Source organism: Manis pentadactyla, chromosome 5 (genome assembly GCF_030020395.1).
Source record: "Manis pentadactyla isolate mManPen7 chromosome 5, mManPen7.hap1, whole genome shotgun sequence".
NCBI classification, from domain to species: domain Eukaryota; kingdom Metazoa; phylum Chordata; class Mammalia; order Pholidota; family Manidae; genus Manis; species Manis pentadactyla.
Window position 1 is genome coordinate 169,205,475 of NC_080023.1, and position 24,252 is coordinate 169,229,726.

A 24,252-nucleotide genomic window follows, 5' to 3' on the forward strand; every position below is an offset into this window, starting at 1 on the left:
TACATAGTTGTGACCAGGCATATTAAGACATTTCCATTGCACTTTAGACCTAAAGGATTGGGTTCATCTTGCCCTCAGTCAACAGAAATAGCTGCTTTACCCTAAATTTAGATGATTTGAGGCCAGAGAAGGAGAGGCAGGGTGGGGTTGGTGGCGCATGGGGGGGTCCACCTGCAAAGGAAGTTGACATTCAGAACTCCCATCAGGCAGAGGCTGCAATACACAATTCCCAGCCCTTTCCCAACATTGAAAGAACCCACTCTGTGATGCTGGGGTGTCCACACCCACGGAAGATTCTCCTAGGCTCGATGCTCGTTCCTGCCATTGAGTTTGCGGACAAACACAGCGAAAGGTGGGCAAGAAGGTCCTTTAACAGGACGTTTACACCTGGTCTTGCCCTCCTCTTTCCCCTGTGAGCACTTTTCCACCACCTTCTCTAGGAATCAAATGCCACATTCTATGTGACCCTCAGCCCATTCACTCCCTTCTAAAGAGCTCATCAGGGTGAGATGGTAAAAAAATATTCTCTGCCCGGTGACTTGTACCAGGTTAGGATGGGTTGAGCTACAGGGTCAGAGGGCATGGTAAGCCTCCCATGGTCACAAACACAAGCAAAAAGTTCTTTAAATTGGAGATTACACTGATCAAACCTGTATGCCTTAAAAAAGATACCGAGCAGCAAGTAGTTATTTTTGTGTGTGCTTGCTAATAAGCATGGGTGTAATCAGACGTGCACCTTTAATTTTAGGACTTAAAGGGTCATGAGGCACCTGGGAAAGATTATCAAGTAAGGACTCTCAGGTTTTGGGCAGAAACTACCAGAAAAATTTATATACACACATAAGGGGGAAAAAACACATCCAAAATTTATTCTCCAACAAACAGCATCAGCAGGTAAAACTACAGGGATTTCTCCATAGATCATACATTCACAATACATTATTAGTTTAACAGTGAGGAAAGCCTCTGGTGTGTTCTTTGTAACAATATCCACTTCACAGTGTAAACAGGTAATATTATTGTGTTCACTTACAATTCCAGAAGGCACAACTTGGCAAAAAAAAAAAAAAAGAGGGTAGGGGGAATCCTAAAGTCAGGTGCAATAACTGTGAGGCAAACGCTTGGTAACAGTCTTGATCCACTTCTACACATAGAGGGAAAGACTTCTCCACCCCCAAATTAGGGTCTTCCTTTCATATTCCTTAAACCATTATTAGAGCAACGTGTCATCATTTGCTTACTGTTACATATACAAAAAGGGGATTAAAAACGAAAAAAGAATCACAGAAACATCTTTTATGCCCAGCTGCTCCCACCAATACATCAACTCTTAGGTTTACGACTAGAGTCTAGGAACACTTCAGCGGTCATAAAATAAGGAAAATACAGACTATGGCTACGCAAATAAAAATAAATGAGGTAGATAAATTAAAGCTTTCACACCCAGGACTTGCCTGTTCCAACTTTGTAGCCTTCATGCAATACTCAGAAGAAGAAAAAATAAATCTTCATAAATCCTTGGCCTAAATCGCACCAAGCAAGTTTTTTTTTTTAAACTCAGAATGTGAACCTATATAAGAAGCACGCCCTTCCATGCGTTTCTTCAAGAATGGGAACCCAAGTTCCTCAACAAGAGTAGGCACCAGCGAACCACAAATCAAGTCACCTGAGATTCCCTGCTCAGGTGCCCACCCCTCCTGGTGGTCAGGAAGAAGGAAGCATCTGGAAAGCACAGGGGGTACATTGGCACTCTAGGGGGTCCAACTGAACTGTATTTAAATAAGCAGCAATACACACATTGACTCCCTAAGGACTAAAATCAGTCCATTGGAGGGCATCCTACTTAAGGTTCCAAGGTTGAAGAAATGTTGTAATTCTACAACCTTAGTTTAAAAAAAAAAGTACATTCAAAAGAAAAAACAAAAAAGATGGCTGCAGGGCTGGAGGGGCATACAAAACAGGTCCCTAAATAGAGGACAGACCCTGTCCATTTATTTACCCGCATACAGTCACCACAGAAGTATACAGTCCCTCTCCCCCCACCCCATTCGGGTTAGTAGTTGTCTTTTCCATTGTGGTTAAGTTCAAACTTGAAATAGGTGAATCTTTGGAAAGTTATTCTAGGTTATACAAAGGTTTTAAGTGTACAGTTTGTCACAAGTAACAAAGCTACTTTGCAAGACCCGCTTCTTTCCAAAATTAAAAACAAAACAAAACATTAGTCTGTCTTTATGATTTTTTTCTTTTCCTTTTTTTTTGTTTGTTTCTGTTTTTTTTTGCAAAGCAGCATAGCCACATTGTGATTTGTAGGACTTGCCTGAGGTCGAGTCGTGGTCATAACTGTAAACATCATTTGCACATGGGTAAGAAAACAAATGGGAGGAGATGGATTCTTTAAAACACAAACAGACACAGTTTTAGAGGTCACTCTGCATTTCTCCGTCGGCAGGGGCTCTCTAGCTTTAGCTGACCGCAATCTTGTTTTCTTCCAGGAAGTGGGGGAACTGGTGTTTGGGGACGCTGTCAGCAGCACCTGGCTTTTCCACTTCTGTACTGACGGCAGACTGGGAGACATCCATCTTGGAGATGGCAGCATTATTCACGACGGAACTGGTCCCCAGGGAGACGGGGAGGGTGGGAATGCCGCCGCCCTGAATCACGGAGATCTCGTTGGTTTTTATGGCCAGACCGCCATTGAGCATGGTGGTGTACTGCTTCCACACGCCAGGGTCCACACTCACCGAAGGGGTCAGGATTTCCTTGGGAAACATCTCGGGGACCCTCTTTCCGTCTGTTCCTAACAGAGCCATGGTGTTCTCGATGGCCAGCTTTCTCCCACGGCGCGCCGAGCTATTGTTGGCCCCGTGTGTCATATAGTGGACCTACAGGAACAGGGACAGAAAGGTTTCCACCAGGACAGACATTTGGTTCCATGTTGGCGAGCCACAGTCAGTCTGCATACGGGTCTGGTTCTACCCAAACAGTGATGTCATTTATATTTTTAAAAATTAGATTCCATAAAATAAAAAATCCAGGTATCCTGGTCTCTTGGGAGAAAAAAAATCAAATGACGTGGTGCCACTGGGCCTGCATTCCTGCCTAGTCAAGTAAGGGTAATTGACATGGGGTGTATTCTATGCTCCAATCTGTCCCCATCCCACTGCTCCCATGTGCACTTATGTGGACAGCTTCTATGTACCAGGCACTCTTTCAAGTGCTAGGATTAAAACTTGTGAACACAACAAACCTGCACAGGTAAGAAAACTATACTGGACTTAACAAGCACACACATTGAGTGTTAAGTGAAATGGGAAAATCTGTAAGATGAGCACGTTGCACCAATGCCAATTTCCTGACTGTGTTATTATTTATACTATAGTTTTGCAAATTTCTACCACTGAGGGAAAGTACGCAATACATTAAGGATCTCTATGACAGGGTGTGTTAATCTACAATCACATGAAAAAAAACTGCTGCGTTCAAAATAATTTTTGAGAATAACAGACCCTGTCGCGATAGAGCTGACATCCTAACTACACACAGTATGCCAACCATAGTAATCACTGTAGAGAAAAATAAGACTTGCTAGGAAGGTTCTAGAAGGCGATAGTGAGGAAAACAAACGCTGTTTAATCTAGTGGGGCATAACAAGGCCTGGCCTCTTCTGATGAGGAAAGAGATCCTATCTACTACCTATTGCTTCTTCAACCTGGCCTTCTTTCTGCAACTCATTATTTTCTCAGTTTGGCCTCTGAGTTTTCAAACCCCTTACAACTTCTCTGAAAAGAGCTGAAGAATGTGGTAGGTTTCTCAAGCATTCTTGTTTCACCTTCACTGACATCCTCAGAAATTGGTTATCATCCCACTGGGCAAAGAGGGACCTGGTCTTAGTCACTGTTAAGAAACTGGTAAGATGTTCCAGGTATAACTTACACTTATACACTTATAATAACTCATTTAAACTCCACGATGACCCTGAAGTTGTCATTACACTTCTACTCATGCCTGGGACACTGAGGCACACGGAGCCGCCTGCCTGAAGCCACTCATGCAGCAAAGAGCAGCTCTCTGCCTTCTAGGGGCTGATCCCAGGGCCTTGGAACTGATTTTAAGCTTTTCTTTCTGAAGGTCAGTATTCGACATTAAGTTACTTCATGTTACTCCCTGACATTTCTGTCAACTAGACTAAATGATTAAAAGCATACAGGTTGTTTTTGTAACAGGGATTTTTAGTTTTAGAATGGCAGCCTTCTAGGTCAACTTCAAGATAAAAGTTTCAACCTCTATTCTAACTGATTCCTTATTCTAAAGAATTCAACTAAGTGTACTCATTGGAGAAGTGGAGAAAAGAGATCCAGAGAAGCGTGCACAAACTGCGGGCAGGGCCAAGAGGAAACTGGGTCCTCAAAACTCCTATCCTGTGTTCTTACACAGGCCACATCCTCCCATGGGAAAGTCTTAGTTTGAAGGCACAGCTGATAACCTGCAAGATTCTGTTCTTTTCAATTCCAGGGGGTACCGTATTATACATATGCATGTTGAACTGATGGTAATTTATTTCAACCTAGCAGTCTAGGAAAACTCCCAACAAGCCATCAAGTCTGGAAGCACAGGCAAATCCATAAATAATTTTTTAATACTACATGGACAAATATCATCTCTCTGTTTCCAGACTTGACTCCGTATTCCAGACTTGACTCCGTACATCTAATGTACGATTGCTGAAAGACAGCATGGCCTGCCCCACACCGAGGGGAAACTACCCACACTCGATGCCAAGAGACAGGAACATAAACAGTAGGGCCTTTTCCTAAACAGTATCACTTGCATAATTCCATGTACACTAGGCTTAGAAAACAATACCAATTATAGACGCTGATAAGCAATACTGCTTCAGAGACATTATGAGAAAATAGACTTCTTTTTAACGAAAAGTTCAAGAGCCAGCTGTGAGATATGACTTACACCCCCACTTGGTCTTAATGGAAGAATTCACCATAGCTGGAGAAGAGGGGGTACTGCTCAACGCCTAGCCCCCATCCCTGCTCAGAGCCTAATGACACTCACCTTCAAATTGCCTTTGGTGGTGAAAGCTCGCCCACAAATATTACACACGAAAGGCTTCTCCCCGGTGTGGGTCCGCTCGTGAATCTGAAGGGCGCTCGCTGAGGAGAAGTTCTTCCCACACCGCGTGCAGCCATGTTGCTTGGCCTGTCGACGTGGCTGGGCCGCTAACAAAGGTGTCAGGCCGGGGGACATGGCCGAGGATCCAACATATGTATTAGGAGCTTCAACCTTGATATAGGTTGGCTGGGTTCGGATAAATGTGGATGGGAGACTGCTCCGACCTGGTATGCAGAGGGAAAGAAATCCCAAACCTTTACTCATTCATTCACAAATGAAAGAGCTTTGATAACCGCCCACGGTATGAGCGCCGGGATATGGCTCTCGGGACATTTATGCCTCAGGAGCAGCTCTCGTTTACCATATTTACCCATACACTGAAAAGGACAACTCAAACATCTAGGGAAATTTAACATTTTGGTGTAAAAGTATGGGCAACATATAGACACATTTTTAAATGGGTTAGATTCTTTCTCCCCCCTCAAGAGTTACTCATCTGTGAATCTAACGTCAGGCAGGAGAGCCTCAGAATCAAGACGATGGCTTATCTCAGTGGCTAAAAAGCAGTGCCCACTTTCTCCAACGTTCTTCTACTGGAATGTTTACACAAAGTTCCCATGTGTCCCCATGGGGCTCAAAGAGAAAAAGAAAAAAAAAGTACACTGTCCACCATACCCAATTCGCATTAACCACCACAAACAAAAGCATGTCAGTACTAGATAGAGGTAGTTGTTACTGCCCTCTACCCAGAACACAGGAAAGCGATTGCCCTACAGAGCAGCTGCTTCACAAGCATCATACTCTCCATTTGTCAAGTTCAACCCATGTTGCTTTTGGGGTGACCTCGTGCCCAAAATGGACCTAAGTTAAATCCAAAGTCTATCACCTTCCACGTCAGTGCGGCTGTTCTCGGAGCTGTCTGCTCTGCTGCCAGCATCAGGAGACTTGGACTTGATACTTTCTGCTTGGCTATTGGCTGGGGACAGTGCCTGGAAGGACGGGGTCTCCAGGATATCTGGACTTCGGCTCTGATACTCCTGGTCTTCCATCACTGAGGACAAGGAGTCATTTGTCAAGCCATCACTCTCGACCGAACCGTTTTCCCTGCTGCTCTGCCGCTGCAGGACGAGAGGAGCGGGACCCGCTTTCCCCGTGGCCTCCAGGGAAGTCATCACGGCAAACCCGAGAGTAGGCGATGGCGAGTGGATGCTGCCAAGAGACACGGGGGCCTTCGCAGAGCCACTGGGGGCGTCCTGGGGGCCGACCTCGTCTACATCGATGCTTTTGACAACATCCTCGTGACAGATGGCGCTCGTGCTGACGTTTTCACCGACCATCACTGGCTCGGGACCCGCAAAGTCACAGGGATTCTCCGGCAGGGGTGTGTTGGGAATCTGACCACCCATGTGCATCCGAATATGCTGCTGCAACATGACAGCATTGGTGAACTTCTTCTGGCAGATGGGGCATGAGTGCTGTGTCTTTACGGACGTGTTGGTTCGGTGAACCCCAAGGTGTGTCTTCAGGTTGCCCTTGGTGGAGAAAGCCCGCCCACAGAGCTTGCACGGGAAGGGCCTCTCCCCAGTGTGGGTGCGGTAATGCATCTTGAGGGAGCTTTGGCAGCTCAGGACACGGTGGCAGATGAGACACTCGTTGGGGTCGGAGGTGGCCTTGTCAATGTTCTCCACCAGCTGCTGCAATTTCAGGGTCTCTGACCCTGGCTCGGGCGTCCCACTCCCTTGAAAGCCACCAACCCTTGGGGAATTAGGGTTCGGCCCCACCCCAGATAGTACGGACCCATCCTCACTTTCTGGAGAAGGCCCGGGCTGCAGGTCGCTGGGCAATGGGCCACCCAGGAGGTCTTTGGGGTTAGTCCCCGAAGAGAGATTCTGAGGTAGCCCTACAGTGGAGGTCCCTGATACAAGGACAGGTTTGCTGTCTAAAGAGAGGCTCGTTTCATCTATGGGGACAGGAACAGAGAGTGCATAGGGAACACCATTGCCGGCCGCCATTTTGTCGTGGAACTCGGCAAAGAGCTGGGGGTTCGCCTTCACCTGGGGGTGCCGGTGGAAGTGCACCTTGAGGTTGCCCTTGGTGGTGAACCGGTGGCCACAGACAGAGCACACGAAGGGTCTCTCTCCAGTATGGGAGCGCAGGTGGATCTGCAAGGAGCTATCAGTCCCAAAAACCTTGCTACAGTACTTACACTTGTGCTTGTAGAGGGCGGCCTCGTCTTTGGATTTGACATCCACCGGGCAGACGTTTGGGGGCTTCCCTTTCCCTTTCTTGGATGGGTCTAATGCCACCGTGGAGAAAGGGCTCTGGAAGAGCACAGAGCCAGGGGCCTGCGGTAGCAGGGCCCCGGGGAGGCGCGACATGACGCCGGGCAGCACCCTCGTGCCGTCGGGCTTCAGGGAGAAGGGCGTCAGCCCCTGGGACACGGGGCTGGGGGCGGACGGCGCGTTGGCATGAGGTAGCCGGGCTTGTTTCAAGGCATCTAGAGACAGACCCTGGCTTCCAGCTTTCTGGCTGAGCAAAGCCACAGCTGCAGACACCTGCTGGGACATGTGGCCGCCCAGCGTCTTGAGGGCATCGGCTCCCGTCAGGCCAGGGTGGAGGGCGTGGGAGGCCCACGTGTTCACCTGCACGCGGATCTGCTCGGTGAGCTGGATCTGCTGTAACTGCTGCTGCTGCAGACACAGGATCTGCTCGAGGACCCATGGGATGCCGTGCGCGCCGGGCAAGGGGGCCGGCGGCGCGTCTGTGCTGCGCTGGTTCACCGCCACCTTGGTGCCCCGTAGTGCCTGAAGGGTGACGTTCGTGTTGGCCACTTTGCCTTTGGGTAAATAGCTTATGTCCTGGAGCGCGGGGGGCAGGGCGGTCTCCGTCTTCAAGTACACAACAGACTCTGTGCCCAACTTCTCTTTCACGTCCCCTGAGCTGCCTCCTTCCCCCGCGGGACCCTCCTTACTGCTGGGACTGCGTGGCTGGTGGCTCAGCACGGCCCCGGAGAAGTCTTCTGAAGGCACTGGCCCCTCACTGTCGCTCATGATGAGGACAGGTGGATTTTTAGTGCAATTTTTCCTATGTTCTAGGAACTCAGAGAAGCTGAAGAACTCCGCGCAGCATTTCTCGCAGATGTGAGTCTCCTCGCGACGAGGCCTCTTTACTGTCGCCCCATCTCCACTGGCTTCACGGCCATTCCCTGGGTGATTCACTGGCGCACCTGTGACAAGAGAGAAAAAGCTAAGAACTCTGACTAGGAATGGAAGTGGGGCGATTTCTTGGGAAGAATCACAGCAACTCACAACAGAGGTCTTCACTATCTGGGTCCCAACAGGCAGAGGATTACGTAAGGGCCCTGGGGCAATGGAGTCTCAATGAACTAATCGTTTACATGGTGGAGTGAATTGTGTCCCCCCAAAATATGTCCAAGTCCTAACATGCAGCACCTGTGCACATGACCTTATTTGGGATAGGCTCTTTGCACATGTAATTAGGGTAGATCCCTAACCCAACACCTGGTGTCCTTAAAAGACAGAATAAGGCCTTGCGAACATGATGTGCAGCTGTAAGCCAGCAGAAGGTAGGAAGAAGGCATGGAACAGATCCTACTGACCAAGAAGGCACCTCAATTTAGATGCCTGTCCTCTAGAAACGTGAGAATAAATCGCTGTTGTGCTAAGACACCAGCCCTGAGAAATGCATACAACCTTTTATAAAAATAATCCCTTCAGAGCTTCGCACTCATCAGAGGCTAGCTTGCAAAAGCAAATAGAATTCATGTAGTCAATAAAAATAATTTTCAGAAGCTGCTCAATCCATGGCTACTGATCTCCATTCTGGTCCCATCCGAAGAAAAACTAGTAAATCAGTCAAACAATGTAGTGAGTGCACCTTGCCAGCAGGGATGATCAAAGTTTAAAGGTACCAACTATGATGGTAGCACTAAATTCACTACGGAGAGCAGTACAATGAGGGAATTTAGACAATAGGCCAAGCAAATATTTCAAGAATACTTTTATACATGAGAAAACACTGGGAAAAAAAAGATTGCATGTCTAAGAAACACATGACATAAAAACACATCAATGACCTTCCAGATGATGAAAAACCTACAGAAAATTCTCAACAGTTAGGTCATGCCAGCAATTCCAGGCATTACACAGCTAAATCACACAGACATTTGTACAAGTATACAAAGACCCATGTGGGAAGTAGTTTTGTTTTGTTTTTTTTTACAGAAATGTTCCTCTCAGCAAAAAAAGTGAATTCTGGTCCACCCCTAGTGCAAAGAATTCCAGTATGCACTGACATGGAGACAGAAGTTAAGGTTAAAAAAATAGGCTGCAGAACAGTATGTAAGATGTAACCATTAAAAAAAAAAAAGCTGTTTGAAACATACAAATACATGGGGAAAAGGCCAGGAAGGACCCACATTAATTTCAAATAAATGATTACTTTGTAAAGCAAACACATTTGTCTCTCAACTTCTTCTGTAATCATTACACTTCTTAAAGCCATGGGTTTTGACTGAGGAGTAGCCAACAGTTTGCTGGACAGGCTGAACTTGAAATAAAAATGTATTCCTCTTGAGAAGATCCACAGGTTTCATCAGATTTTCAAAGAGTGGTTCCTTTAGATTTATGGAGCATGGCCTTCATAAATTGACTTAATCTTTACTGACTTCAGACTGGGGAATATGAAGTTTTTACAAAGTGTGTGTGTGGGCTGGGGGTGAGCCAGGGAGAGAGAGACCTAAGCAGGCCTGGCAGGCAGGGTAAAGAAAACAGGTTAGATGGAGGGGGCCCGCCCCTTGTAATTTCTATTATATTTACAGAATCATGACAACCTCCTCCAGCACATGCCTGGGGGTTAAGTGAAGTGATTCATTTAACAGATGTTTGTTGAGCACCTACATTATGCCTGGCACATCCTAAGATCTAGGAAGTACAGATACTGTAGATGTTCAGTGAACATTAGTTTCTCCACCTCTTCTGTTTCTGAGGGCTTACATGGTTGGCTGGGCAAGTAGGACTACTGAGAACACTAAGACAACAACAGTCTCACCAATTCTCACCTCCTAGGGATGAGATGGTGAAAAGAGGAGCCTCATAAGCCTGCTCTAGTTTTGACTAGGCCCCTCTAGGTGCCCCACCCTGTATGCAGCCTATCCTGTAAAGTATCAGCCCCGCTTACAGATGAGAAAACGAGACTCCCAAGTAATGTGATTTGCAATTAAAAATTAGCCATAGATAACTTTTGAGGACTAATTACAGGCCAGGTACAATTCTAAACAATTTGTTATTAACAACTCTGTGAGTAGGGACTACTATACTTAACTGGGAAACTGAGGTACAGAAGACATTAACCTGCCCAAGGTAATTCATCGGGTAAACTACAGCTCCAATACTGAAATCCAGGCACCCACCTGATGACCCTTCCATTTGAACTCTTTGTTCTGATACTTAACCTAATGTTTCTTGGGTTGACATTACAACTATCTTTCCTCTCACAGAAACCCCAGGGGGGACAGGAAAGCCTGAGGGGGATCAGAATAGGTAGGACGTGGGGGGACTAGAACACATTACTGTCTTTCCGGGACCCCCAGACGTCACTTTCAAAGGTAGTACGCAACACCCCCCTGGCTACTTCCAGGTAGAGTTCAGCAGGTAGGTTTCTCCTCCCCCCTTAGGGCCCCAATGCTCCTGAACTGTCGTACTTGACTTAAAAATATTTATCAATTCCTGGAATCCTGAAGATAGTATCCTTACACTTACCACCCAAGACGTGAAATGGGGTGCTTGTGGGGGTGTTGAGTGGCACCATTTTTCTGAAAAGCAATTCTGGCAATTATGTATCAAAGAGCATTTAAAAAGTGGAACTTTAAAAAAAGTTTCTCTTGGAAGGGAAATATACACTGTTGGTAGGTGCATATAAATAGATCGGGCTTCTTCAGAATACCATCCCCATCCAGCAACGTCACTAATTTTGGTGCAAATTCTCCTTGGACCCACCCAATTCCCTTGTTAGGAATTAGCTTTCTGTGACACAAGGATACATTTCTCATTTATCAACGAACAGCAAAAACACACACAGATGCACTCTGGTCCATCAGTAAGGTTCTGGTTAAATAAATTCAGATACAGAAAAAAGATGACTACTTTGTAGCCTACAAAAATAAAGCAGATCTACATTACATATGCTGTTCTGGAAGACAACTGCCCAAGGTTTATTTCAAGAGGAGTAAAAAAAGGGTAGAGAACAGGATGTATATACAATGTGTTCCCATGTGTGTTTGTAGATCAATATATGAATGCGAACAAGGAAGACTTCTGAGATAGAGAAGCTGAGGCTGGTCTTCAGCTCTCGGAGTGTGGGGCCAGGAGACTGGGATAGAAGAGAAACCTTAAGCTGTATACGTTTTTGAACTATTGTTTCTTTTTAATTAGCGCGTTTACACGCTTTGTATCAGCCATTCTAAGTTCTGGAAAGCCCCAATAAAGCGCAGGCAAAATGCCCATTCCAATTTGTAATCCACCATCATCCTCAAACAAAACACACACTTCAGACTCTCACACCTTTAACTCATTTATCTGCGTATCCACATGAACAAGCGTCATCACTCCCCATCCGCAGATGTGTAAAATGAAGCTCAGAGATAAATCGCTCAGTGACGTAACTACTAACCAGAAAACAAGCGCAGGAATTACCGTCTTAAGTACTATTGAAGGAGGGCACTAAAATTGGTGGCTTAAATTATAACAGTTCCTTCTAGAACAGGGTTTCTCAAGCTTTTTTTTTCATTTTGTCCCTCTATGGACGTTTTTTAAAACATCTTTTCCTACTCACCCCCTCCCCACAATGAAATTTAAATGCCAGAAATATATTGTACACGTTTATACATCATGATCCTTTAAAAGGCCACACAAACCACTGTAATATCAATGTTTTTGTCCCCCCATCAAAAAACAATTTTCACCTCCTTTGGGGCACTTCCCCCATGGAAAACTCGGCATGAAATTAAGACAGGAAAAAAAGACCTTTAGCTTCACTCACCTGAACTAAAATTTAGTATTTCAATTACGAATGTAGGGAATGTACCAGAGTGGCATTCATGGACTCTGTGACTGTCATCAACAGAAAGATATTTTTGCATGATGCTCATGCTGTTTCATTACTGGGAATTCTGGTGGTTACCTGATGGGTATTTAATGTGTTCATACAGAAGCATATGTTACTATATCACAAATGTTTTCATTTTCAGTAACTATATTGCAGTGTAAATTTCCTTGGTATTTCTAGGTATGTTTTAATGCATTTAAATACATTCTGTTGAGAAGGGGTGAACGGTGTGGCACAAAAAAGGTTAAGCTCCCTACACTCTAAGGATCCAGCAGTTCCCAAGAGTGATTTACAACCCGAATACCAGCTTGCTTTCACTGTATACACAGACTGGCCTCTCCCGTAAGAAGCAAGACGCAACATCCCACTTGAGTCTTAAAACAGCAGCAGCTCTGATTGCTTGTGGAGTAAAAGTACATCTACATCCAGACCACCATAGGCAAATTCCGAAACTATTTGCCAGGGAGTGAAGGGACTCCCGTAGGAACAATTGCTGGGTGCACTTAAGTGAACCCTTCCCAAAAGGGAAAAGCAAACTTCAGAGGGATTACACAGCAACCAGTTCTTCCATTCTTCTACCCCACCCCCACTCCGAATTTTAGGAATGTTATCTCTCAGCATCTAGTTATCCAATAAGTTGGAAGAATGCAGTAAACCCAGCAGGGGTCTTAGATTCAATCACTGCCAAATAGATAGAAAATGCTCTTACTATTGTATAGGAAGAAAAGCCCATCTACTAGAGACCAATCAAATTCTAGAGACTCAAAAATGCTTCCAAAATAAAACCTATATAATCTTGAGAAAATCATTATGACTCAAAGCTTATCTCTTTCCCCCATTCAGATATTAAAAGAACTACAATGAGTAATTATCTCAAGAACACGGTATCTTCTGCCCTTCCCCCACCCACAGGATAATTGCTTACCAAAAAAAACAAAAGGAAATTAAGATGTCCTTAAGAAGTGAACCAGTTACCAGTTGAAAGAGAGTGCCTTTTTACCAGTTTAATTTTACATCTGAATTCGGCAATCTGAGAAACACTTAAGTAACAAGCCTTCACCTCAACTCTGAGATAGCAAATTAGAGCTACAATTAAGTTTCTACTTACTTAAGAGCTAAAAAAAAAATTATTCCCAACAGTCTTGGATCAAAATTCAGTGACTGCTGAAAAGGAAAAAGTAAAAGAATCAAAAAAGGCTTTTTAGCTGCTAAAACGTTAGAGCTATGCTATTTACATTCTAGAGATTATGGTGCATTTTGCCTCAACTGGAGCTCATCTTTTAAGTAATTTTGTAAACTGCACTCAGGCAGGGGCTTTTGTTACCTCCTCCAGAGACCCTAAAACAAAGCCTGACATGGACAAGAAGTGTTATTTGAAAAATAGTGGATGGTGGTGACTGGCCTTGCCTGGTTAGTCTTTAAAAACTGTTCAAGTTGCTGTTTTTTTTTTTAACTAATCAAAAGTACAATAAGGTTAAGGTGATGAAATAGGCAACTCTGAACTCTCTTCCCCATCATTTTCCAGGCCCAGAGCACCAAATGCAAACTCTGATTTCTAACTTGCTTCCCAGAGACCTCTTCATCTAAGGCTGCAACGGCCCACCTCAAAAACGGAAAGGAAGAAGAAATCATCAAATTCAACCAGCCACATACTCACTACAGCTCTCTCATGGGAGGAACCGACAGAAAACCCCGTTCCGCAACCAATTCCTCTATCATGATAAGTGTGGCCCCTTGGAGTTGGAACAAGGCTAAAAATCAAATCATGACAAGGCGACCATGTGGGCGGGCCATTTCAATGGGGAGCTGCCGTTTAAGTAAAAATGAGAATCAAAGATAATGTATGTGGAGGTCCCCAGCCAGGTGTCCAGCACACAGTAGGTGGCAGGTTAAAGTACAGAATTATCTCAATTGGCAGTTCAGTGCCATCTGGACGCAGTAAGTAAATAAAAACATTATTTTTGGACAAAATTAATTACTGATCCCATTCTCAGCACAGCGAGCCTTCTATAGTTGAAATTATCTGAACAGGACATCTCATCTCCACTGTCTAGAGAAAGAACCCAAAAGCTCAGCAAAATCCAACCCAGTCGCAAGGTTACACAGCTGAAAGTCATACAATCAGACTGGACTGCATCTCTCACTCTAAATCTAAAACCTTATGAGAAAAGCTTTCATTTAAAAAGATGTGCTATCTTCTGCCGATGGCTCAACTACCCACCCCCATGAGGAAGGTAACAGACTTGAATAACCAACCATCATTGATGTGCGCAACTTATTTTTAGCAGAAACAAAAGGGTCTGTCTGTGGGACTGTGGACAAGTTGTAGCCCCTTTTTTCAGTAACACAGAAAGTCGGCCTGCAAAATTAACTAAGACTACCATCAACAAGATCTCCCTCTCCCAATTAAAATAGGAGCTTCCAAGTGCTCTATTCTCAGAATCCTTACATCCAGCGTAGGTCATTTCAGTTTAGAAACTGGGGGTAAGCAGTTATTTGAAATTTGGGAATCTTAATCGCTGATGGTTGTAATCCAGTTTAGCACAAAAGGCATTTGAAACTCTTTTGAGAAAATGCTAATTTTCCTGTACATAGCGTTAAGTCCCCTGACCACCTGCCGATTTTTTGATCTGCTAATTGATCGCGACTTCATTTTTCTCGCTCAAAAGCTGCACTCTTTACAAGTGGGTCTCAAATTGGTTTTGCAAAAATAGTATCAGCCCGATCTTAATTTTCTTACAGTGTATCCATATTTCTATTTGTATCTATAGATACCTATGTGCACAGCATACATACAAGTACTAACATGCAAAAAGGAGCCATTAAAATGTACTGTTTGGGGAAACTACCTTCTGTCCCAAGGTGGCAACTTGGAGACTCTCCAAAAACACACTCCAGGATGAGGATTCTTTTCCAAGAACGCCAAAGACTTGGCAAAGAATGCCAGGGATCGCGCATGCAACTGGCCCAAGTCCCCCAGCGGCGCTCATCCTTGCTCAGCCCATCGCTCTCCATCCCCACCCACAAAACCGTCCCACCCATCAGGTGTGAGCCGGTACCTGCGAGGGGACCCGCCTCTCAGCAAAGGGCTCGGCTTCAGGCTGGGCCTCCAGGGGGCGCCCGCGCGCAACTCGGCTGTCCGCTCCAACCCCACGCGATCAATAGCGAACCCACCTCCTCCTCCTCCCAAACCGTGGAGGGACCGCACAGCCAGGCCGGAGATCCTGGCCCAGCCGGGGTTAAATGACTGCAAAGTCCACTCAGCGTCAGTTTAAGAAGCCCCCCGCCGCAACATACTCCCCCTAAAGATGCCAACCACCACCAAAAGCCCCCCTCATACGGGCCCACCCAAAATGAAGGGGAGAAGGGGGGAAGAGGGAAAGGGGAGGTCAGAGCAGAACCAGGGGAGGGGTCAGAGCCTGGAGTTCGCCCCTCCTCTCGGGAGGAAGCGGGCGCGCGTAGGGTTAACCCTTTTGTTCCAGGTGGGCCAGGCGACGAAGCCTCTCCATGCTCTCCCCCCTCCTCCGCCCACCCACCCAAGGCACAAAGAGTCCATCCTCTAGGAAATCGGGTGCGCGCTGCGCGGACCATCAAACGCCCATATAACGCTCAACCGCCCCCTCGGTCTAGCCGGTATTTGTAATTTGCCCTAGAAAAATGTTATTTGGGAAGAAATGGGTATTTTCACTTATAATAAATTCAGGAAATTTATCACACTGCCTCCCCGACAAGGGGGGAGTCAGCCCAAAAGTTGCGACCGATTTCCAATCGGATTTATGGCCCAAGGTATCTGGGGTTGCCGCGCACACCTCTATCGGCGGCTGAGAAATTAGAAGGCAGGCGGCGAGGGGAGGGCAGGCGACCCACAAGGCCCAAGAGAAGGTTGATGAACCTCCTCCCCCCCCAAGCGTACGCTTAAAACTTATCAGGCGACAATTTGGCGGGCCGGGACGGAGGAGATAGTGGAAGATCGACTCGCTCCTAAAGCCTCCCGGGACTAGTGATCAGGAGGAGGGATCCCGGGCGGGCTGGCGTCCCGAACTCCTGCCGACCTCGGACACGCTCTCGGCGGAAGCGCGGGCCGGGTCAGCCCCGGAGTTCGCCCTGGCCCGACCTCTTCCCCTCTAGCCCCCGGGGCGCAGTTCTGGAAAGCCGGGCGCCCCGGAAAAGCCGCGCAAAACGCCCGGCCGGTGGCCCCCAGCGGGGCTGCCGCGCGCCTGCGACCCCGGGCCCCGGGGGCCCGCACCCCGCGCGCCCGCCGCGGTTATTTTTAGGAAGTCGGAAATCAAAGATGGCTGGAGGTCAGGCCCCGAAAGGTTAGGGCGAAGATCGGCAGGCGGCGTAGCCCAAGGAGAAGAGGCGAAAACCAAAAAGGAAATTTTCAGAAAGGGTAATACTGTGCCCTTCTCCCCCCACCTCTTCGAGCCCTCCAATCCCCTCCGCAACGCGGGTGGCCGGCACCCCTGTTCCCGGGGATGGGGAGGTCGCGCCCCCTCCCTCGCTTGGCCCGGAGGGGCACGCGCAACAGCTCGCCCTCCCCCCCGGGAGGTTTTCCAAGAGTGCGCCCCTTCTCCAGTCTCCTAAAAAGCCCTCGAGGGGTGAAGGAAAGTGTGGGGACCCCTGGGGTCTTTCTTTTAAGAGCGGCGCCAGGGAGGCAGGAGGGGGGGCCTAAGTTACAAGTGGGGGGAGGTTACTAGTGAGGGTAGTGGAATCAATTAAGAGAGGGGCAGAGGACAAGGAGAAGAAGGGGACCTTTCAGGAATGAGGAGCAGGAGAGGGTGGGGGAACCATTTTACAATAGGAGAGACCGGGGGTAAAACTCACCTAAGTGAGGGCAGCGAAAAAAGTGCAAAATTAACAAGGGCGTGGGTAGGGGGGTGTAGAATGAGGCTGCCTCTCTTCTCTGGAACTCACTGAGACCCCAGATCTCGGTTCCAGAGACTGCGCTGGAAGCCGCTAGCTCCCCGAAGCCCGCGCCTTCGAGGTCCCGCGAACGTCCGGGAAACTGCCCGCCCCCGGCGTATGCCCCCAGCCCCACTCACCCGGCTCCCCCGCCGCCGGCGCCGCTGGGGCCGCATCTGCAAACTCCGGGGCCGGCTGCTGCGGCTGCTGCTCGCCCTGGTCCTCCTCCGAGTTGATGTGCTGGGGTTTCGCCTGCTTGCGCCTCGACATTGTGCGAGCATCGGGGCGCCTGGAGAGCCGCGGTAATTTGCCCACTCCGCCACAAATTCCTGGAGTTAGGAAATTTACCCCCCTTCGGCCGGAACGCGCATGTCCCAGTAATTATTATTATCAATAATGCATTGCGATTTATCATGAGCCCTGACAGCTGATTGGCCTGGGTCCAAGACCTCAGAGATCATTTAAATAAGCCCTCATTGATCAGGGAGGGGCGAGGCATTCTGGGCTTTGTAGTCCGGCTGGGCTCTGTAGTCGCCTGCAGCGACAAAGGCGTGTTCATCGGGGGAGCGCAACTAATTAGCATCCGGCCTCACATTGGGTGGATCGTGAACGAAATCGGAGGGGAGCCCATCCTTGTTCTAGATATCTGAGGTCATTGGAGAGAAAAATAAAAGTAATGGTGTGCTTATTAAAAACGAAGAGCTTCCGTAAAAGTTTTGCAACGAGCGTATTTGGTAGTGTGCTCCAAAAATTACTTTCGTAGGGTTGATCATCCGCGCAAGCCGGAGAAGAAGGTCTTTTCGGTGAAATAGTTTGGCTCAATTTTTACACCTACCTAAGGAAAAAAAAAAAAAAAAAAACTGAGATGTGCCCCTTGTTCCCTTTCATCTTATTTTTTATTTAAATGTTTAGAGTTTCAAGATGCCTGAAGAAAAGTGGGAATGGTGGTTTATTCAACCTTCCCAGTCCACCTTAACATTTAAAGTGGCCTTCGAATTTCAAAAATTTCAGATTACCGCTTCCCCATGATTTATTTTCTTTAAATGCTAAGTAACAGCCCCCAGGATTCAGTCACAAGGATTGATTTGCTCTTACAATGTGACCTTGATTTTCAGTTCGAGGGCATTCATTTTTTTTCTTTTACTTTAAAATGACTGGATACTAAACATAGAAAAGGCAGATTAAAAGGTAGCATAGTCAGATAATATCAAAACAAGCAATTACATTTTTCCCCTTCAAGCCATAAATGTTTGATAACATCATATTTTAATAGAGACAGTGCTCTTACAAGGCCCATGGAATTACAGTGGGCGCAGTTAAAGCAACTGGGTGTTGCTAAACTAGTCATTATTGGAATTTTTTGCAGTAGAAACTTTATTATGGAAAAGGTTTAAAGTTCAAAGTTTATCACCCCAACACGGGGATACATGGAATTTCCTAAAATTGTACATCTGTATAATGTTATATGTGCATACGTTGATACGGTAAATCTCTATGTATTTAATTACACTAACTGCTTTGTACAATGTAAATGTTTAATAAAGAGTTGAATAAATGATGAAATCTTCAGCCTTCTAAGTCTTTGGTATTTCCATGATGCCTTTGAGCATGTGTCTTCTTTTGGCATTTACTTCATTGTAAGGGACTGTGCATCTATAAGCCCTCCACATTTATGCATTGCATTTTCTTGATTAGCCATTCCTCAAGTTCCCAGCTTTAAGAGTTTCTTTAAGCTCATCAAGAATGCAAGCAAAATAGAATGCTGGGCTCATAAATATATGTTCACCTGGGTGTTTGGACATCCCAAGACAGAAAATAAATCAACTTTATCATCTTTTTTGAATGCCATAGCTATCAATAAAAACTTACTGAAGGAAGGAAGGTTAACCTCCAATTTTTGAGTCTCTGTTTGAAAATGTTTAGCATTGTTTTATAAAAGTCCCCTAAAACAAGAAGACAGAATTATAGTCAATAGCAAAAAGTTGTAAGATAAGAAGTTCGTTTAATAATACATGGAAGCTCTATTGAATTCTCATACTGAGTAAAAAAGCCAATTAACACCTGCCTTGCTGACTAATCTATTTATATTCCAAACACCTTTTCTGTGTAAGATACTGTGGCAGGAGATGTAATTTACAAATCTAAATGAAGGTACAGTAGGCTTACAGCTCAAGAAATATTAGTGGCTTAAGGAAAACCTCACTTAAGACATATTGTTGACATTTATTTACTTTAGTTGGTGATAGTTAAAACACGTTTGTCATCTCTGCTTAGAACAAGGTAGTAAAATTGAATCTCCAAGTGATAATAATAATTGTTGAGCCCTTGGTATGTGCCATAGACTCAATAAATGCACACTTTCTCATTTTACCTTCTCAGGGATATCAGTATGGTTTTGTCCATTTTGAAATTGAGGAAGCTGAGACTCCAAGGCATGAAGTGACTTAATTAGGAAATGGCTGAGCTGGCTATCAGTCCCCTAAGCCTGACTCCAAAATTCTTTCGGTGACATCCCAATGCCTGTCATCCAGCTATAGCTGCATATGGACAAGAGATAAACAAGAAAAAATTGTGGTAAAAAAAACACCATATGTTAAATTAAGTCTGTCCTAGAATATCCAGGGTCTGAAAGTCAAGGAGAAGTTTTCTTCAAACGGAAACTTTCCATGAATATCACATCAAGGAAAGAAAAATACAGTACACGTTTTGAATCTACCTCCAATTTGTGAGCTGCAGCCGGAAGCCAGTAAGACAGAGGGGAAGTAAGACACGAGAGCAAAGTGGATGGTGAATGGGGAAAGAAAGGTAGAAGGCAAGTCCCTAATCAAAGGTAATTTGTTTTGTTATTTAATATTTCTTAGACAACCAAAAGGCCTGGATGGGCCCTGAGTTTAAAAAAAAAAAAAAAGATCAGAATAAAGGATCATATTAAACTTTTTAATGTCTTTTGTTAGGTGACAGGGTTTCTATAATCTAGTCATTCTGACCATTTGCCCCAGGCAGAAATTGTCTAGAAATTCTCCTCTTATCTCTTTTAGCAAGCAGTCTATGAACACTGAAACTTTATATGTTAATAAGGATATCTGGGATACATAATACTACTTCTTCCTCATTAAAATGTCTTTTTATTCTCACATCGTAAACGGAAAAACAAGCACAGAGCTCCCATCAGACCTTGTGGGTACTAACAAATGCACGGTGAACAAAAGAACTCAATAGCTTTCCAGTTGAAAGGTGTTGGTTGGTCCCCAGAACCTTCAGGGTCTTTCCAGAACACCGTACCTCTGTTCTGTTCTGCAGGGACTGTGCCACCCTTCTGATCTTTGCCTCTCTCCACCCGGCCCACATCTGCTAAGCCTACAGTCTCAGTTCGAATTTCCCTTGCTATACCAGCATATCCGCATCCAAATTCATTCTCACCTATTCGTGCCAATCTTCTAGAAACCAGTTCTGTCCTTTTATAGCATAGTTCAAAATACATCATCGAGATTTAATTATATATCCAGTTATCGCTTGTTTTTCACTGTAGCTCCACGAGGGCAGACACCTCCACCACTGGGTCCCTAGCACTTGGCCATAGTAGTGGAACCCAGATGTCCCAATAAATAATAATGAATGAATCAGTGAATGCATCAATGAACCAACGAAATCAGTGGTGAATGACTTGGAGACCTGAATATTAAATAAAGTATTGAAAGGAAATTACCAATGGTGGGAATGTAAAATGGTGCAGTTGATATGAAAAACAATATGGCTGTTCCTCAAAAAATTAAACATAGAATTACATATGATCCCCCATCTGGGTATATATCCCAAAGAATTGAAAACAGGGGCATGAGATATTTGTACTCCATGTTCATAGCAGCATGGTGATAGTTAAAAGATGGAAGTAACAACAGATGAATGGATACACAAAATGTGGTATGTGCAAAGAAATATTGTTCACCTTAAAAATGAAAGAGATCCTTATGTTTGCTACAACATGGAGAATCTTAAGAACATTATGCTAAGGGAAATAAGCCAGTCACAAAAGGACAATTAGCATACGATTTCACTTAGATGAGATTCCTGGAGTAGTCAATTCACAGAGACAGGAAGTGGAATGGTGGTAGCCAGGGGCCAAGGGAGGAGGACATGGACAGTTGTTTAATGGGTATGGAGTTCCAGTTTTGCAAGACGGAAAGGATTCTGGAGATGGATGGTGGAGATCACTGCACAATGATGTGAATGGACTTAATAACACTGAACTGTACACTTAAAAATGGATAAATGGTAAAATTTTATGTTATATGCATTTGACCGCAATTGGGGGAAAAAAGCAATTCCAATCGGATGGTTGCACAACTACAACTTTATTAAAAGTCATCATACTGTACACTTACAAAGAGTGAGGTTTATGATACAGAAAGCATAGCTAAGTGAAGTTGGTTTTAAGAAGGCAAATAGATATCTGGTTATCCCTATAATTGGATGGGCCATTGTTCTGTGTGTGTTTTTCTGTGTGGGATTCCCAGCATCCTGAGCTTGAAAAGACTAAAATGGCAAGGCTGGTATTCATAAATCATGATCTGCCATTGCAAAAGGATTGTCCCTTTGGGTCTCTAATTATTTGTGCCAGGAAATGGCTGAGGGGTCCGACGTGGTAACTACTGCTGCTTTAATTTGGGAAATGTAGGTTTGGATTCGGGAAGTATGACGAGTGGCCTTTTCTCTCAGCATGGATAAACCTCTTGGAGGTTGTGGACTTTCATCGATTTGGTATCTGCCCGCCTCAAATGGAAGGCTTTATGTCTGGAAGGAACGCTTCAAATCTAGAGATTTAGAAGTTGAGCTAAAATCACTTCAGAAATCTTGCTTGTAATTCACTGCGAGTGCTTTATTATGGGGCCAAATGTCCACTTTTCTGAGTGTCCTGGCCCAGAGCCCTTCTGTTGGGATGATTTATGGTCGCAAAGTCTGGCTAATTGCAATAATCACCACTTGACTGATGATATTCCCCCTCCTTTGTTTTGATGTCTTGATGCTTGTCGCCATTTTAGCAATCCCAAATTGGTATTGAACAATGTCTCGCTCCAATTAGTCTTCCTAGTTGCTACTAATATATTGAAGCCTACAAATGTGTGCTCAAAAAAAAAAAAAAGTATAAATATTCCAGCAAGTTCGTTAAAGCAGGAATGAACTTTCTGAAACAAGAATTTCTCCTACAGGTTTTTCTGTAGAAGGCCAAATGTATCAGGAATGAGAGAGCTGATGCAACTGGCTCTTCTGTCCCTCAGCCACTTGACTGGCTCCCGCCAGTCCGTGCATGCAGGTCTGTAGGTTCATCTCAGGCTCTCACATACAGTAGAGAATGTTGATTCTCTAAGTCCTCAGCTGAGGTTCTCAACAGGGGGGCGGTTTTGTTTCCTCACCCATCAGGGGACATTTGACAATGTCTGGAGCTGATTTTTGGTTGTCACAACTCAAGAATGCTACTGGTATCTAGTAAGTAGAGGCCAGAGATCCTGCTAACTTCTTACAATGCCCAGGACAGCCCCCCATAACAATTATCTGACCTAAAATGGCAATAGGGCCATAATTGAGAAGCCAGGTCTACAGGCAACATGAGTCAAGGCCATATTAGCATCTACCTAATACTTTTTTTAAATAGTAAAACGTTTTCTAATAAAATAAGTACTAAATCACAATCAAATCCTCTTATCTTTTCCAGGGAAGCCTTCTTAACTTCCCCCAACTAAATCAAACATTTAGCCTTTTCTGCATTCTGGCCTTTTCTCTCAAAGATTGCAAATTGCAATCTTATATTCGCTCGTGGGATGATGTGAGCAATTTCTCTGCTTCCTCTGCAGATTGGAGAAAGATAACATTTTAGTGAGTTTCTTCCAATCTTCCATGAATATCATTACTTTTGCATTAAGTGAGATCAATTTGAAAACACCGTCTGGAGTTCTGTTTTTGTTTCACAAAAGAAGTAAGTGTTTTCCACTGCCTTAAAACAAGTACATTGTAAATGTGTTTTATAATGTAATTTTTTCACTTTGTGAATAAAACTTTAATTTGCTTAAACCTTTAAACCCGAAATACATTTGAATTCTTTGCCTTTTTTATGAACAGTAATTCAGTGAACATCCTGTTCATAAAATTCTGTCCAAATTTCGGATTTCTTTCCTCAGGGCCTCATGTCCTGAGTCTTTCTGAAATGAATGTTGGCACTTCCACAAATTCACAACCCTTCAAGAGCTTTTTTCAAATACTATCTCACTCTGTGGGCCCTCATGCCAGACAGGAGCCTCCGTAATGTGGGTGATCGAGCTAAATGGGTAAGCCCATAAACATGCTTATCAGGACGCTTGTATATTTCATAACTGGACAGGAGAAATGTATAGATTTTCAAAAAGAAGTCGAAGGTTCAATTGATTGGACAATTTTTCTTTTAAAAACACTTTCCATTTCATTCCCTTTCTAAGCAGTTCTGATTCATTCTTTGCTTAAGCATTTCTATATTGGCATCCACAATCTTCCAAAGTTTTCTCTGGCTTTTTTTTTGGTCATCTTCTAGACACAAATCCTGTCTACCCATCCCCAAAAATACCTATTCTGAACTTTGTCTTTAAAAAACATACCACTGGGAAGGCACTGTGTAAATTTGCCACAGGCACTCTTTATTGTAACAAACTTTTAAGGGCTAAAAGCCCAGCTCACCGGACAGTTTACTGTCATAAATATCTATCCGTCTTTGCAATATAAATTATAATTGAAAATAAACTTGTCAGAGAACTCTACCCAATAGACAAAACGTGAGACAGAGGAAGGCAATTAAGAATGTTAATTGGCGCAGACAGAAACGCAAAGGATGGTCATTGTTAAGATAACTGGTCTATAAACACCTAAATGGATTTTGTGAAGGGGAAGAAAGAATCATCTTTTGACCATGAAAGGGAATATAAAATGTTCTTTTCTTTGTTTTAATGTGCGGAGAGATTTGAACTTCTTTTTTTCAGCTCACACTCCCACGTAAACAGAGGAGTTGGCCCTAGTCTGGTGGGAATGGAGGGAAGGAGGGAAACACCAGGACAGACAAGAGCCAGAGAAAGCAAACAC

At 44.8% G+C, this 24,252-nt stretch overlaps 1 protein-coding gene across 1 annotated transcript; it reads right to left on the reverse strand.

Annotated features, from left to right (window-relative positions):
- Positions 1-684: 684 nt before the first annotated feature.
- On the reverse strand, positions 685-18,673 carry SALL4 (spalt like transcription factor 4). Its single transcript, XM_036901958.2, has 4 exons — positions 17,292-18,673; positions 6,011-8,350; positions 5,068-5,348; positions 685-2,882 (listed from the first exon to the last, which is right to left on the reverse strand). The coding sequence occupies exons 1-4, from the start codon at positions 17,419-17,421 to the stop codon at positions 2,463-2,465; spliced, it is 3,171 nt and encodes a 1,056-aa protein (XP_036757853.2). The 5' UTR covers positions 17,422-18,673; the 3' UTR covers positions 685-2,462.
- Between the last annotated feature and the right edge of the window lie 5,579 nt (positions 18,674-24,252).